The sequence below is a fragment of the Haemaphysalis longicornis genome, unplaced genomic scaffold, assembly GCF_048455015.1.
Source record: "Haemaphysalis longicornis isolate Haplotype H1 unplaced genomic scaffold, Haemaphysalis longicornis Haplotype H1 scaffold_7, whole genome shotgun sequence".
Lineage (NCBI taxonomy): Eukaryota > Metazoa > Arthropoda > Arachnida > Ixodida > Ixodidae > Haemaphysalis > Haemaphysalis longicornis.
In genome coordinates, this window is record NW_027526422.1 from 59,726,978 (window position 1) to 59,744,902 (window position 17,925).

The window sequence follows — 17,925 nt, forward strand, 5'->3', positions numbered from 1 at the left end:
CTATATTTAGAATTAACACGTATATGGAGGATTGATTGATTGTGGGGTTTAACGCGCCGACGCAACGCAGGCGATGAGGCGCGCCGTAGTGGAGGGCTCCGGATTAATTTTGACCACCTGGGGATCTTTATCGTGCGCCGAAATCTCGTACACACGGGCGTTTTTGCTTTTCGCCTCCATCAGAAAAGCGGCCGCCGCGGCCGGGAATCGAACCCGCGACCTCGTGCTCAGCAGCGCAACGCCTTAGCCACTGAGCCACCGCGGCGGGTGTATATGGAGGATTACGTTGACCGATAGCCTAAACGATGCGGCAAATCGTTCTACTCATGCGCGTTAAAAAAGTTACAGGTTCAAGTTCAGTTGCAACAAATTATAAAAAAACGAAGTCAGATGTTGCATTTTATTCTTAAACGGATTTCGGTGGCCACATGCAAGCGAGTTTCGAAATGAATACCCACGACATTTAATTTCAAGCCCATCCGCATGTATTGAGCAATGATACGAGCTTTCATGTTTGCTTTGGGCATTAGCCATTTACGTGCACTAAAAGTTAGAAACCAAATGTGCACTGAACGTTCCAAGAACTGCTTGGTTTATGTATACGTCGTGAAGGAACTTCGTTCATGTGCGAAGGGTTCGCGAGCCTGACCCCCCTCGACAAAATGACGCCGACGCGCAAGAAACAGAAATAACCAGTTTATTCCGGACAATAAAACAAAACGGCATGCGTAGAAGTATCAGCTTGTAACATAACAGTCATGCGAGCAACCGCGGCACTCAAAAACAAACTGCACCGATCGTTCCGAAAATAATAGGGGGCTTTAATTACATTATCGGTGATGTCCGAGTCTATTGTCTGATTCTGTTATCGTGATGTCCGAGTCTGTTGTCGCGTTTGTGTACTTCAGTTTCTTTTGCAGTCGTTCAAGTCGCACACTTAGCCATGAATTGACGACGTCCACTGTTTTTGTAGCTTTCACTACGAAAAAGGCGTTGTTCCGGACCTGAAATTCTCTGAAGGCGCGATCGAAATCGCTAAAGAAACTAAATCGTGCCCCAACTTCGAATGCCATGCCACCTCCGTCGAAGCCGCCAAGGGGCATGGGGAACCCGTCAACCCGTATGATGAGGGCGGGCGCTTTCAGTTTTCAGCAACTGCCGCGTTGGCGCCTGAGTCGCGTCGTGCGTTTACTGGCTTCCGCCAGACTACACGACGTCGTGCGTATAAAGTCAGTCAATGCCGAAATAAGAAGCACAGAAAACATAAAATTGTCTCAAACACTAGCTGACAAAATAAACAATCTGCGTCTTATACATCTCCCTTAAAACCGATAAATAAACGATAGAAGTGCGCAAAAAAAACGTGCACAATGCGAAAAAAAAATACCGAATATACCCACCTATGTAACGCGAGGCCTGCAATTCCACAAAAATTGAGGTTTTTTTAACACCTTTAATCGTTATGATAGCCTAACAGAGATACTTTGTGTGACAGGATTTTAAAGAACCAAAAAAAAAAAGCAAGTTTCACAAAACTTAACTGGCCAAATCAAGAGATTCATCTTATACATCGCCCAAAATAATCGGCGGCTAAACAAGAAAAGTCCACAAAGTAACGTTGGAAATATGAATAAAAAATAACGTGAGCAGACCAACTCTTCAGTACACCCCTGATCCGCAGGTGAAACTCATACTCAGAGAAATAAAGGCACTTCATCGCTAAAATGGTGTAAATTTACATAATTTGCGATCAGAAACAAAATAGGACTTAAAAATAATAAGAAAATATTCGAACGTCTGTGGCTACTCATAGCCATCTTTGGATTTTCAGAACTCACCCTGTAAACAAGCGGAATAAGAATGCTACACGTTATTTGAAAATAATCAGAAGTACTGCAATTTTTTATCGAGATGAAAAATTGAGGTGAGATAAGATGAGGTGCGACAGACAGATGTAGTATAAAAGTAATGACATTTGGCACAATGTTTTGGTACAAAATGTGTTTACTTTGTACCAATAAAGTTTGGTACATAGCAAACGCCAACAGCAAACGCCAACCTGCAACAGTGCGTACAGGCTTAATTTGAGGCCTTCCTTCCATTTATTCCACATTGTGAACCAAATAAAATCGCGCTACAAGGACACCATCAGATGAAAACCCTACAGGAACGGCACTATTGTCCATAAAGTCAGAGTTCAGTTAGTTGAAGTAGCACCGCTACAGCACATTTAATAACTGTGTTGTGACTTTCGCGGGGAACTTCACTGGCGTCAGCAATCCCAACAGCTAACCATCCGCCACCTAAAATTATCTTCTCTGGAATCGCCAGTTCGTCACTTTAATTGCGCAGTTTAAACGACCTTCGTCGTTTTAACGATAGGTGCATTGGCTGTTACTAAGTGGCTGACGAAGGTTAGGTGTTTTTGCCGTCGCCGTCGGTGTGGGTGGGCAGCTTCTTCCCTGTGTTTCCTTTTCCCAGGTGGCGACACATTTCTCCGCAACCAAGACATGGCCGGTAAGCACGGTCTCTGAAAAGAGTATTGAGTGCATACCTCACCCCAGTCCTCTTGCAAGGGGCCAATTCCATGACATTAAAGTTTAGGCTTGCAATTGCGTGTAATATTGATCTTTTCGGCTTTGAAAGAGAATGTCACCTACCAAGGCGTTATACAAAGAGATGTGCAGTGGACAATTCTTTCCTGTGCTGACTGTCCTATAAGTAAGATATTTCTTACCAGGGAGGCGTGACATAGCCCACATGTCAGTAAATTTATTGCGCCGTGCGCCGAAATTTTGCGCCTTTCGAGACTGCGGAGATCATCCGACTGTGCGGGGAACAGCAGCGCCGCGAGTGCGAATTGCCGCCGCGTCTAGAGAACGACGCGCGACACTCGAGCCATGGGAGGGGAGACACGCGTTGGGTGCAGCCCGCCGGTCTGACTACAGGTCTGTCCACAGATGTGCTAGGCTTGACACGCGGCGGATATTCGATTGATGCTCTCGTAAGCGATACAGATAACGATTTTTAATGTTATTCGCCATCGCACCATTAACTCCTTTCTCGTATGTGCTGCTCGGTTTGGGACTTGGGTCCCATTTTGTGCAGCGGTAACAAGCTATCTCCCGAGCTACGTGCGCTGACTTGCGCCACTTCGCGGCCGTGGCCGCCGCCTGCGGAGCTACCGTGTGACTCGCTAAGTGCCCTTTTTTTACCCTTGTTCGTTTTCGCTTCGCGTGTAATAAAAACACAAAAAAGAGCGCCATCAATCGCTGTTGAACTCGATACCAAAACCACTGACCTCCGATAGAAGCCACGAGCCGGCGAAAAATGCCGGCATAGTGGAAGTGGACAACAAACTCGTGACGTATTTGAATGTTGTTTATTTACTCCACATCCAGGGAATGTCGATCGCGCGAGGTCCTCCGCTGGCCACTCGGTTTCGTTTCGCGCACTTTAGAATTGATTTTAAATATATTCCGGGCTGCATTTGCCGCTGATATTTTGCAGATGATGTATGTGTGTTCACACCGATCTCTCTCCGAAGTTATCTCGCCTTCCTTGTCAGTACTCCTTTAAGGTCCTGAGCTGGGGCATGCACACAGTCTTGACTGTACTGTGAGGTTCAAGGCACGTCGAGCGGATGTAAATCGAGAAAGTCCACAATCAATCAATCAGTCAATCAATCAATCAATCAATCAATCAATCAGTCAATCAATCAATCAATCAATCAATCAATCAATCACTGATGTTAATACCACAAAGAAAATATCAAATCCCGATACCTATCGCACCGTAAGAGACAAATTACGATGCAGTAGAAGCTACGGAAAGCCAAGATGGCGTTCTTGCAGTTTCTGTGACGATTCTTTGTTTTCTCACCGAGAGTTGCCTCTGGCACGCGGTTCCATCTAACTTCGGACTGGCTGTAATATGCACCGTTTCGAGGGAAAATTTATGAGTGCGTTTATCACCCATTTAGTTTTTACGTAGAAAGCTTACCTCGAATCATCGATTGAACATGTTGCACAGAGAGTGTATCATTTCCGACCCTTATTGTTTTAGTCTCCATTTCTGAAATTGCAGTTTCGGCGTTTCTTTACTGAACCCTATCGACCCGCCTCACAAGTCCTGCTTCGCTGTTTCAAATTGTTGCCGGACTATTTTCTCTTTGCCAGAATCAACAGAGACATAATATGTGAATTGTGAGTTGGCGATTGCGCATCCGGTTGGAAAAAAATTCGCGAAGCTTGCAGAACAGCAAAAAATTACACCATCTTCCCGAGGGGAACCCTGAGGTGATGCGAAGCATCGCAGAGTTCCAATCCAATCCAATTCAATCCAATCCAATCCAAGCCAAACCAAGCCAATCCAATCCAATCCAATCCAATCCAATCCCCCTCGCGAGAGAGTGTTCGCTATCGCAGAGGAGAGGGGGTGAGTGGCGGAGAGCGCAGCTGGCGCGGCGAGGAGAATGGGGGAGGGGTGGAAGCCGACAACGCCGACAACAACGCCGGATGGATGCAGGGACAAGGCGAGTGAATGAGATGCGTCGCATCTAAAACTGGCGGACCCTCGCCCTTCGTCGGGGACCCGGCTGTTGCACGTCACATTGATTTCCGCACTTCCCGCTGAAAGTTTTCCATCACTGGCTGGCCCGGAACGCGTTGTCCGCAGCCTTTCCCAGCTCTCCCAAAGCTGACCGCGTTAGCACGCGCTAGAACCCGCAGCCGCCGGCTTCGCGAACTAAATGTCTGTAGCGCGAACTCGGCGTCTGTGCTACCCACTTCAGGTGCGAACGCACGTGAACTGGCAAATAAAGGTTCTCGCGAGAGATCGCCTGCAACTCGGGCAGACTGTTCTCTAAGGTCGAGGTGGCCGACGCCGGGAGCACCACACGAGCCGCCCGCTGACGTGCGCTCGGTCTTTTTTCTTAGTATTTTTTTCCTGGTAACGCTATACGGAGGAACTAAAGGCTTAAACACCTCTGCCGTTAAAGTAACAACCCATCTTTATGGGATTTAATTGACTTAAATGTAAGACTAGTCGGCTTGTATAGTTGCATATAGCCCCATGTGCCACTCACAGAATCTCCGCCTGATACACTGTTCGGCATTACATTTTATCACGATACAAATTTCGAATAGCGAGCATTAACGCCTGCAAGCGCGTGTTTTTGCACATTACACCTTCAATTTTCTTTCAAAAGCATAGCTGGTGCACCCGAGTTAAACTTGTTGAGCGTACTAAATATACAAACCGGCTGCACAGAACCCAAAAGCGTAGGGCTGATGGTAAATTCTGTAGTGCTGTGAAGAATCTGCCAAGCGCCACTGCAGTCGTCGCTACGCTTCGTTCTCGTGGTTCCGGTGTGGCGGGAAACCGCAGCGTCACGTTACTCTACAGGCAACTGTGTGAAACACTATGCGTCTCCCGCGGGTACGCGCTCCGGTGGGGTGGCAGAAGCGGCTTTTATTCCCCGCGGAGGTGGTGACATCGTCGCTCGTCAAACTGGCGGTGATGAACCTGCATATGCTTCCAATATCCGACAGGATCACTTCTGTCCGGTTCCGATGACCGCTCGTTGACGGCTATAGCAATATCAGTCGACTCCTGCTACACGGCGACGTCTTCTTTCGCGGTTTGTCTTACGGCACACCCGATCCCTTAGCGTGTCCACGTTGATGTTACCGGAGGCTGGGCCCTTAAACTGGCGGCTATGCTTCTCCACCAGCGGAAAACTGCAGGGAGGGCCGCAATGGACCTGGAAATGCATGGTGAGAGCAACTGCAGCTGCTCGTCGCCCTACGCCTTGACCATAACAGCTTTGATTTTGCCACCAATGGGTGTTTTTTGAGTATTTTGCGAGTATTGCAATGCTTCTAGAGAAACAGGTTAACTGTGATTATTGGGTTTACTTGTTGCGTTGAAAGAAGCCTTGCGTGGTAATTCGAAGCATCGATACGGCATGGACGACGCTAACTTAAGAAGCTTCTGTTTACCACTGTTAAAAGGACCCTGCAACACTTTCTTTCGACCTTTTTTATGTCCTAAATGTCTTCAGAACGTAGTCAAGAAACACATCCAGTACTTTGCATTGGTGGTCGCAAATTATCTCAGCCAAAAACTACGGCTCTGTGCCCATCAGATAACTGAAAAATTTGCTCGAAAAATTTTCTGCTTTTCCCGGTCTTGGCGTTTTTCGGACGCTCGAATTACGCCATTACAGTGGGATAGCGGCTATTGGTCAGCCCTATTTCAGTTGCAGCAATTAATGGCTTCGATAGCACTTCACAAAAACATTCACAAAAGCAAAGCAGAAAGGGAAGGCGTATTTGCGGCGACGAGCAAATCACAGTGTCGCTCCGGGCTGTCGATAACTGTAGCTTTCGCAGTGCTTCCAGGCGCGAAGGAAACAGTGAAAGCGTTTATGGGATGTGTTAGCGTCCCTTTAAATGCTGATGCAGAGCCCGCGGGATGAACTCCGCTATGAGGGCGCGATGGCAAAAAAATGGTGTGGCTTTTCGCTAAGATGAGCGCATTTCAAAAGGTACGAGTGATGGTATGATATGGCCGCATATCTGAAAGAGACACCTGCGTTGTTGTCCGCACGTTGGATTTCGAACCCCTCCGCATCGAACATCATCATTAATCGTCAAAACGCAACCTTATTTTCGTAAATTACAATGAACCGCATGCATTGTGATTTCCTATTGATTTCATTGGTTTGGCTTGGCAGGAGACCGGCACTGCGCTTCATTATGTTAACCGCTTCGTGAAAATTGCCTGTACAGCCGTGTTAGAGTCGACACCGCAGTATTTCTCGCTCTGTTCTTCTGTTCAATACGTTGGTATGGAATCTCAGATCCTTACCAGCGATGATGGTACGCAGATATTGCTTGCAATTGAGTGTTGGTGTTCACCAGGATCTCGATGAAAAATCAAATCCACTGCGTTTAACGATGACGATGGTTGACACGCGGAGCTTTCGTGCGAGCGAAATCAAAAGATGTTTCGAGTCAAAGCCACTGAAATCAAAGTCAAAGCGGCAAAGATGAAAGTGCGAACTGCCTGCTACTAAAATTCCAAGCTACGACGACAGCAAAGGAATCCCTCACGAGAAAGCTGAGCACCCCCTCCTCCCCTAACCAATAGTCGTTTTTGAACTTTTAACAGAGAATGCGCTAAAGGTGTAGTGTGTGGTCTTTAGCTCAACAGCCCAAACGCAACGGCGTGGAAAGGCGCAGTTCGATAGACGTCTGCTTCATTACGCAAGGAGCCCGAGTTCGATTCCGACGACAGGTAGCGTATTAAAGCAAAGCTGTATGCCTCTACCTGCCAACGGTGCTTTCGTAGACTTCGGGACAACAAACTCTTAACGCGGCGGAGGCGATGGCGGGGGGGGGTTGGCGTTGGGCGGGCAGAGGGTTTCACGCACGCCTCAACACACTGTAGATGGCGCGGCGGATTTACCGAGCGTTTTCCGCGCTTTCACCTGCTGTGACCCGGGCGTGGCCACCACGCTACCATGCCCCGTTCGATGACACCTGTCCCTTCTGCGCAGCTCCTGCCGCACAAGCTGATTCGGACCACCTAATATGGGCGTGTACTTCACTAAACTCAGCCAGAAACCGACCCCTGAGAGGCACAGGCCTCCATCCTGGAAGACACCCCGACCTCCAGCGGTGGCTCTGGGGACCCCACCACCGCTCCCTTCTTGCATTCCTCCTAGAGACGGGGGCCCATCTCTACCTATAAATAGGCTTTTATGCCAACGGGCATTCTATCGCAAATAAAAAAGTGAGCGCCTGCTCGCCGGCGGTGGCGTCGGCGGCATGGCTTTGTCGTCTGCTTTAGCGGTAGTTGTGGTGGGCCTGTTTTGGCGCAGCTTCCCGTACATTGCCCGCTGCCTTCGCACGGCTTGATTAATTTGTTCGACGGCACGTCCTGGGTAACCCGTACCCGACGCAATTCTGTGGTCGTACGGCAAACGTACGTTAAGGATTGCTTTGCAGGCGGGAAAACAAAATGTACAAACCATATAGACATATCGCCGATAGAGAAACGTTACCTCTTGCACAGTGCTTTCCACGAATGGGACTTCATTTTCTAAATCGGTGAATACCAATTCGGTTGTAAGAGGTATTACAAAGGCGAAAGTATCATCTGGTTCTGCTAAATCGCAATTATATCAGTTCCCTCACCTTTCTCGCAATTCTTAAACTTACTAAACTAACTAGTTTAACTGGGTATAAATGGGAATCACTAAGCTCACATGCCGAATTGTTTCGGTGTCTCCGTTTGTGTGGCGCGGTCGTGCAGCCCCGAGCTAGCACATCCGGATGGCTAGGTTCCGCTGTCTGACCCTTCGAAAGACCCTCCTCTCCGTTTTCTGTCTCCCGACTTACCCCCGTGCTAGAGCGTCGGCGTCCACCGCTTAGGCCCGGCCTTGGCCGACGCCAATGCTGCATTCGGGACGCCACCCCCGCGAATTCCACGTAACGGCTGGCAGCACCTCTGGTTTCACTCTTTGTATATCCACGCGTCCGAATTCAAGAGACGTTGCATGGGCAATTGTTGGGGGTGTGGCTTAAAACTTTGCTCTCCAACCACATTCACAGCGTGGATTGGAGCCAATTCATCATCAGCATCAGCATCAGCATCATCAGCATCTTGTGTCCCCGCATTGTGTGAAGTTGGATTTTCTGCAGTGCTTGGTGGTACCGACACCGCATCAGTTAGACCAAGAATGCTTCGCTCTAAAACGTGTTGTATGTCAAATAATCCGGCGGACTACTGCTATCTGGTCTTACGTGCGGCTCAAAATGGGGAGAAGCAGGTTTATGCATCGAAAAATGCTGGAAGATTGATAAAGTCAGGATATGAGAGTCTCCGTATGACTCTCGTGTGTGTCATAAAAAACTTGAAACACTACTGGAACCAGCTAGAGCTGGTATCCGCATAGAAACTTAAGGTGCATCTATTCCACTCAACATATCAATCAAACCTCAACAAACTGGAAAAGAAACGTTCAACCCAGCCATGCAGCATGATTCCAGGAAAACGGCAAGCGGTAGTAAAACTGAAAGCAGCTGTGACACACAATGGATGGCTGCGGTATTTGCTCCTGCATCACAGGCAGAAGGCATCGAAAATGAACACAGGAAGCGGGGGTGGCGGCTTCCACAGTCTTTGTCGCTAACAAGCAGCATGGTGAATGGAGGAACTCATGGAGCGCAACAAGGTGGCAATGCGCAGTTTGCTGCCTCACATGAAGAAGGGCTCGAAAAGCTGTTAAAGAAAGTGCGCAGAAAAAGCATGTCTATGGCTCGAGCAGACAAAAGTGCGCAGAACCGAAGCTACGGTCGGCTGAGCTGCTGTAAGACAAAATATTAAAAGAAAAAATTCAAGCATTTCCACTAAACGTCAAAGCTGTCAAGTGCACAGCACGGAAGTGCACTCTTGGCTATTTCTCGTTATACGCTTCCACTCTGTGTCTCTTGTATCGAACGTAGGTTAGTTCAATGGAATTCAATCTTCCCGCTTTCGCAGTGCTCACTCGCCTTCTGCTGGGACAGCTCAAATCCTTTTCTTTATCTTTTGTTTGTTGTTCTGCCTCGACTAAAGCATGTGTTTGTGCATGTTGTATGCGTGTTGTGTGTTGTGTGCCCCCACAGAAGCGTGTGTTTGTCTTCCCGTACGGGCCATCGTAACTGCCGTATTCGAGAACTAAGCACACAAATTAGGCGTGTTGTGGGCTAACGAAGGCAGTTATTTTATCTTTCTTGCAGCTACACCTCCGCAGCCGGCAGATGGTCCTGCACAGGTTCCGGCTCCGGAAGCTTCTCGTGTACCAACCGGGTCTACCCTCGTGGACGTCTTCAAGGAAGAAAAGTATGTATGGTCACATGGCATCTGAATATCTTTACTCTTTGAGTCACAACCTAAAGCTTTAGAATTTTTATCTACTGTTTTCATTGTTTGGGCATTACAGGGTTAACGGTAACACAGTGGATCCCTTGAGAAGCAAGCGTTGCAGGGGGCGGCAAAAAGTTAGGTGGGCAGATGAGATCAAGAAGTTTGCGGGAATAAATTGTCGCAGTTAGGACAGGACCGGGATAATTAGAGATCTGTTGAGCGTAGCAGTGATCGTAGACAGGTTGTTGTTGTTGCTGTTGCTGTTGATGATGGTGGTGGTGGTGGTGGTGGTGATGATGATGATGATGATGACGACGACGACGACGAACGTCTTCATGTTTTAGTCTACGGGCCCTCTACACCCATATATACAGATTTTTAGGCAGTCCAATATTTATCTCATACATATTTCATGCCTCAACCTGACATTGAAAAATCACCTAATATATTCTTGGTGCTCTCTGGTCGTAGATACCCTCGCGTCAATAAGCACAAACATACCACTACCACTACTATTCTGCGCCAACCGGCCGCAGAGGGACCGGTTCGCCGCTGCTACGCGGCATGCAAAAGATGAACGGCGCTAGTCGTTGGGGGAAATCAAAAATTTTTGTGAGCGAGCATGTTGTGTTAGTCTCCCTATCTGGTCCCCAAACGCTCGTTTCCTCTATTATATGAGTCTGACATCCCGACGCTAGCACGGCAGAAGCGAGGAACAGTGTGACTGGTGACCCCCGCGCGCCACCAGTGGTAGGCGGCGCTTGCGCGTCGGCTGCTCAAAAAAGCGTGACGTACCGCCGAGCTGAGCAAATTCCCTCCCTTATCTCGGAGCCAAAGGGCCTTGACAGAGATCTCTACGTCGTCTTGGTTGAAGCTGTTCTGTTCGTAGCATCCACAGTGCTTAGAGGCGGGCAGAAAAAGCAAGAACCCCGAGCCTTATAGCCGGCACATTTTAGATAAGGATTAGTTTGCAAACACATTAAAGGGGTCCTGAAATACCTTTCGCCGATGCATGGATGTACATGTAACCAAATAAGACAATGTCTTAGCAATCTCCTCCCGCAAGAATTTTGTTAAAGCGATGAGTATTAGCTGAGAAATCGTAAATCGAAAACCACGCATTATCGTCGCGCCGCGTTTCCTCCTCTTTTCAACTGTTGACGGCGCGCAAGCACTCCCTCCCATGATGCTGCGCTAGTCAGCGGTGTCGTACTTCCGCATTGCGCTCCTCCGACTGCCGTCTGCTACGGGCAAGTTTTGTTGACACCATGAATTCCGCACTCCGCTCAAGGATGGATAAGCGAACGAAAAATCTGGCCGCATGTGTGCGGTGGCCTGGCCTTGCCCTTTCGCAGTGTGCGTTGCTGCAGTGCAGCACGTGACTTTTAATCGGCGGCGAACTGGCAGACGCTGGGGAGCATCTTGCGTTGGGTCCCTTTCATGCACCGCGCACTGTTTATCCAAAAAGCGCCGTATAAGATGTGGCCCCGCTGGTGCCGGGTCTTATTTTGCGGTGGTGGTAATTCCTGCCGGCGCCATGTGAAAAAGACATTTTAAACCGATACAGAACCCGTGCACAAAACGCTTCAATCATGTGACCAGTTCAGCTTGGGGCGACGCGTGGTGGAGAGCAGCAACGTTGGCAAAACATGCTCCGGCGCTGCTCTGAGCTTTCTAGCGCTGGAGCGAGCGCCTTTCTTTGACGATCTCAAACATCGGTTGCCTTGGCAACAAGGCACAAACCACCCCAGAGGTCAGTTACGGTTGCGTGATCCCGGTTCAGCTCGGGGCCCCACCTCGCGACATGCGGGCAGTGCAGACGTACCACTCACTCTCATTAGGAAGTGTGAGATGCGTTTGGCATTACAGGAGGCGATAGTGTGTGTGTTGTGGACGCCTTTGTTTCGCGATGAAATGCGACGTTGTGCTTCTGCGGGTGGATAGTGCTTCCCATGGTCTGGATTATCTTTCTCGAGCGACGTACGACTCAACCTCGCATGGGGTATGTGCAGTATGCGTGGCTAAAAGCCATCTCGGCTTGCGCGCCAGAGTTAAGTGACTTGCTGTTCGTCCCCGCAAACCGCGCGCGAGGTGAGTGCCGAATTTACGACGGGCAGGAGGAGGCAACCCATCGTCTGTCAATCGCGGTTCAGACTTGCAACGCATGTTGTGACGTTGTGTTCGTTCGAAACGCATCTCTGGATTGTTTTGAAGTGGAAAAAAAAATGTATCCGTCAAACCCGGGCATTCGGCTCAGGGCGTTCTCTGTGATTGCACGAAAGAAGTGCCACGGGGCTTCAACGCTTTCCTTATGGAACGTACTCCGGTAAGAGAATATCCATGTCGTGTTATGGCCGTGTTGCATTCAATACGAAAGGTTAAGCGTTTGTTTACACTTGTTTCGTCTGTCGTAAAATGTCCAAGCACTCCGGCACTACGCTGGCAGATCAGCCGGCGAGTCGACGCTGAGCAGACGACTCATCTCTTTGCCGGAAGTGCGTGAAAAAGCCGCCCAATAGCAGGATGTCTAGCTCATGACGAACATCTGGGAATCGATGATGTAGACATGTGAAGATGGCGGCGTCCAAAAACACGAAGGAAAGGGTGAAAAAAAAGCGACAAACTTTGCAACAAAAGTGTGAGCTTTCCGCTGCGCGTAAAAGAGTAATACTTGGCCCAGGTGACCTTGACGACCCAATCTAAAGATTGCGCTACTTCATTTAGTGTGCTCAAAATGCCATTCAGGGCCCCTTTAAGTAACAGTACTTAAGAATTAGAGCGTCCCGAAAAAGTTACAAAAAATGCGTTTAGTAACACGGTAGCTATGCGGGATGAAAAATTGTACATAACGTTCCTTTTTCTACCGTGATCTCATAGTTTGTACTGCCGCTAATCGGCATCATCATAATGCCTATTCGTATTTTCCACGCAGGGAGTCACCGTCCGCTCTTAGCCCAATGCTCATGCTGGTTCTCGTTCTCAGCGCTTTGGTGGTCGTCGCTGTCACCGGAGTGGTTCTGATGTCGGAACGAGGTGAGCGCGAATGCTGGCGCTGTTACCCTTTTTACAGCGGAAGCCGTACTGCGCACACCTATCAGGGATCGGGGCGTCCCCGCGCTTAGCGCAAGGTTTGAGAAATATCCCGCAAATTTCAAGGGGCCCCCGTTACCGTAAAACAAGGATAAAAGACACCTCCAAGATTTTTTTTAGAGCAAAAGTCTAAAGTTCCCCATTCTACAAAAACGGGCTGTTGTAGTTGTTTAATTCCCGGCCCGGCATTGTAAAGGATAAACAAATTAATAACACATATATGACTCGAGACGATTCGAATACTCGTCTGCACAGCATGCGGCCCAGCTAGTGCTCTACAAACTGCGCAGGAGGTAGGAGAACAGGGTAGCAGAACAGTTGCCGTCGCTGTTTCTTTTTTCGTATCACAGACGCGCCTATGCATTGGCCAGGAATTTGGAGCACTGAGAGGCAGCGGGCCCGCCTCAAGACATCCACAAAACAATGAATGGGAAACGTAAAAGTTGTGGAATAGTGTGTGCCACGGGACACTCAAATGGTATGGAACGTGAAAAATTACGCCCACCTCCCCTCGCGGGAACCCTGGTGTGATGCAACGCATCTCATGGGGGTTCCATTGGCGTTTTCCATCGTATTGATTACGCTTATGGCAGGGATTCTCACGCGAAGGGGAGGTGGGCGTAATTTTCCATTTTCACCATGCAATGCACATGCAGTACACGTATGCTCAGGTACGGTCTTTATTGCAGACGAGAATGAGTGCCTTGTGGTCCGTAAAGTGCACAGTTAGGGGCTCGACGATTGCATCAAGCAATCGTCGAGTACTGCGAGAGAGTGCAAGCGTAACGCGGACGACCATCGACTGAGACCGTCGGAGCGCGGCATGCCGCTTTATATTCACAGCGCCCGAAGGAGAGGAGAGCGCGGAGAGAGAGAGTACTGCACATGCGCAGCGCCGCCCACCGGCGGCTAGCAATGGAGTGAGAGCGTGCTGCGCCAACCCGCAGCTGTTTGGGAGAGAGTGTTCGCTATCGGAGAGAGGAGAGGAGGAGAGGCGCAGCTGTGCGGACAACGCCGGACAGACGCAGGAAGGACAGAGGGGCGAGCATGAGATGCGTTGCGTCTAATATAACAGGGGCACAACAGCTGCGCGGAGCCATTTTTCTAGGGAAGCTAGGGCCTTTTCCAGTCTGCTAGATGACTAAATACTCGCCGTATGACGCAAATACGAACGCGAAAAAACACGCGCATACGCGAAGTAGCAGAGATGACTCCTAGCAGTAATTTGGGCCAAAATAGAAGAAAATTATAGCAAGAGAAATTTTATTTGCAATATGACACCACTTTTTGCTTGCATGAGCGACTTGGCAGGAAGTGGGCACAACAGGCCTTAACAGTTAAATTAATAATATCAAGCCCAAATGAAGTTGAGGAACCAAACCAAAGAGTGACAAAATCAGAAGGGAAACTTCTCTCCCTGGGACGGCCGATTATTGCAAGAAACTCCGTGGCAAGTTAAGCTAGCCCCATCTGTAGGGGGAGAATAATGAATGAAGCAATGAAGCAATGAATGAATGAATGAATGAATGAATGAATGAATGAATGAATGAATGCATCGCTCCCACGTGCTGCAGACTACACAGAGAGTTGCACCTCTCCCGGTGAGGTCGCTACTACCGCATCGGGCATGGCTAGGAGCCTCTGCACCCCCCGTGTCCGGATCGCTTACCGCCGCCGCCTATTGGGAGATGGTGTGGAGGGGGAGGAAATGGTTCGGCCCAGCGCTCCCGCCTTTGGTTGGAAGGTTGCCCTGAAAACACAGCGGGAACAGTTGAGGTGGAAAAAAGCAAGGGGTGAAAGTGGTGGTAGAGGGAGGGAGTGAGGAGGAGTTAAGTTTTCCATGTGGCAGGGGGAGCGACGCTGGACGGGGCAGAGTCTGGGCGAAGAAGTTCCGTCTTGTGTCCAATACTTCGCGTGGCCGCTACCCTTTCTCCCATGAGGTGCCTCTATCATCTTCTTCACTGTCGCAGCTCAGAGGCTTGCTATACCGCGTCAGCTTTCATTGTGACATTATCTGGCCGCTCGCCCACGCCCGCCGCAATGGGTGTTTTGCCTCCTCTACATTTATTTATTTATTTATTTATTTACCCTCAAGGTCAATAGACATTACAGAGGGGAGTGGGTAGGGAGAAACAGTAAATAACAACACAACGAAAGAACAAAAAGAGAACAATAGTTATACAGTCAGCACGTTTCTGGTCATACAATGTTAGCTATTGCGTTCTTGAAAAGGTTGAAGTCTCGAATGGTTGCTGTCGGGTTTGGAAGGCCATTCCATTCCTTTGATGCACGTGGCATGAAAGACTTCGAAAAAAAGATAGTTCTGCATGAAGGAATGCCGACTTTGAAGGCGTGATCCAAACGTTGTGAAATGTGATGTGGACGGATTATGAATTCATTATGTAAGAAGGCATGGTGGTAGAGCTTGTGAAAAAGACATAAGCGGGAAACTTTACGGCGTGATGCAAGGGATGATAGACTAAGGTCTGCTTTCATGGATGATATGCTTGCGGTGCGATTGTAATTACATGTAATGAAACGAGCCGAGTTATTCTGAACCATTTCTAGTGACTGTACTAAATTGACGTGAAAGGGATCCCATATTGCTGCTGCGTATTCTAGTTTTGAGCGAATTAGTGTTTTGTATAGGAGTAATTTTAGAGCGGAAGGGGCTTTTGACATGTTCCTACTCGGAGCACCAAACATGTCACCGATAATTACCCACCAATTTACGCTTGCCCACTTAATGAATCTAAACCATTCTCGTTTTTGAAAAACGCGGCAGCTAAGCATCTTTACCAACCACCCAATCACGTTTCTCGGCCCGACGGTTGCACTGAAAGAGGAAACCCCAGTTCCACTTCATATTTACCTCCTAAGTTAATACAGAAAGCTGAGCTAGTTGGTTTGCTGCCATCTTGAAAATCACGAAACACGGATGTAGTTGCGGAAGGAACGGAGAGAACGAAGGCTCAACAATGAATTTATTTTGATTTAATAAAGTTATAATGGCATATAGTAAGCGCGCTGTGCCGCGTACCACACTCCGAATTTCACCGTCATGGTCACTATTGCCTTGGATTCGGAGGCGTCTACCTCACCGGAAACTGTAACAAGTGGTCGCGCACGCAGGTGTACGCCTCATAAGAAGCTGCAAGCGGGCATAGAAATGCCGCCCTTCGATCAAAGAGGCACGCGCTCAATGCAGCTAAATCCTCTACCCGCATGTCTCAAAATGATAACTATTATGAAATAAGCATTATTGCTTTAACTCGAGGTTCCGGTGTTAAGGCACCAGCCCGGTAGGAGGCGTCCTTAGTCCGGGATGCTGTGCCTGACTCACCGTGGCAAAGTTTCGCGGCGCACTGAAGCCTTGTGAGACCGGCGCGGAGAAGAAAATAATTCTGAGCGGCGCAAAGGTGTTTCCTTCTCCTTTTTGAATTTACTACCAGATTGGCCGGCAATGAAATCTGTCAGTGACTTCGTGTGTTCTTGGTCACTTAAACAAACCATTGTCTTCTCGAACTGCTGTGATCTCGCCGTTACATTAGATACCGTCTTTTCGAGGACGCCGGGGGCATGACGCGAGGTAAAAGTGACTGGTGATAACTCAAGCGCGGTGTTTACGCTTATGCATATTGAACTTTACGAACGGGGACAGAAACGAGAAAGGACTTTGAACTCCAAAAATTTAGGCCGCACACAGACATGTAGTGTAAGAGTGCGTTGCCACGCTGACGGGCGTTCTGGAAAGATTTATTGAAACGGAATATAGAACCGGGTGAGGGCAAATCAATGCCCCAGGTCGGCGAAGTCCTGTTTCGGAGTGGTTGGGCAAAGGAGTTTTCGTCGGCTGTTTGATACTGGTTTGATACTATTTTACCACCATGTCAACATAAAGGTGCTACCAATAAGTTCTTTCGGGTCTCGACGGCAAGCGATAGAACACAGCGTTTACCTGCGTGCGCCTATACTGAAAGAAACGCGCGCGCTAAAAAAATCGCATTTTCTTTGCCGAGTGCGCCGTTTACAGCTTTTTTTTTTTTCAAATGCAACCACGGAGTTAGAGGCCTAAACTTATTATTTGACTGTTTTCGCCTAGGAGAATCGCCCGCCACTGCCACGCCCGAAAACAAGCCCGGTGATCCTGGTATTAAAGGTTCCACAAAGACCGATTCCCACGGTGAGTTTGAAAGGTCTGGGCGGGCATCTCAAGTGGACCACTACATCCCTGCACATATATGCCTTTGTAGATCGATAAACAGTTTTCTTTTCGTCGATCACGAGGTTTCCCGAAGTTTGCTACCAATATCAGGCATTGTTAATTATGCGCAGAAAGGCGACGGAAACTGCCGTTTGCAGTACGCCGATTTCAATGTTAGGTTATAAATTTAAAAAAAGTTTGACATGGACCTTCACTTAAATGATGTAACAGTGAAGCTGTGTAAATAACAATCAAGGTGATGTTGCAGATAAAAATACGAACGGGCGTAAGTTTGCAATTCAACAATACTTTATTCTCGAGTGCATACAATACAATTAAAGTGTATACAATTTAAGTGTATATACAATATATTGACCGGGATTATGTCCGAATACACGAGACCAATACCAAACGAGTGTAGTTTCGGTGCACCTTATTTCCATGTTATTAGGTTAATAAAACAAGAACAGCATTTTTGTCCTGAGAGACAAACATTGGGCTTTCCCCTTCACACAGCGGCTTTTCGATGGGGCAGGAATAGTTTAGGACCGACCGCTTTAAGGTAGCAGTATTAAATCTTCGGCTGATTAATATTCATGCTAACTTTTGAAAGAAAACTCTTTACGGTTATGTATTCCATCCAGCCCAACATTATAGTGTCATCACATTTGTTTCGGGGTGCTCCGATAAACACGCAGTCATTTTCTGCTGCA

General features: G+C 48.3%; 1 protein-coding gene across 1 annotated transcript in view; it reads left to right on the forward strand.

Annotated features, from left to right (window-relative positions):
- The window catches only part of LOC144146310 (uncharacterized), an 81,246-nt gene that overhangs the window by 33,211 nt on the left and 30,110 nt on the right, over positions 1-17,925 (forward strand). Inside the window, exon 8 of the mRNA XM_077678270.1 lies at positions 2,482-2,517. Within this exon, the coding sequence (XP_077534396.1) occupies positions 2,482-2,517 (36 nt within the window). The remainder of the gene's footprint in view (positions 1-2,481; positions 2,518-17,925) is intronic.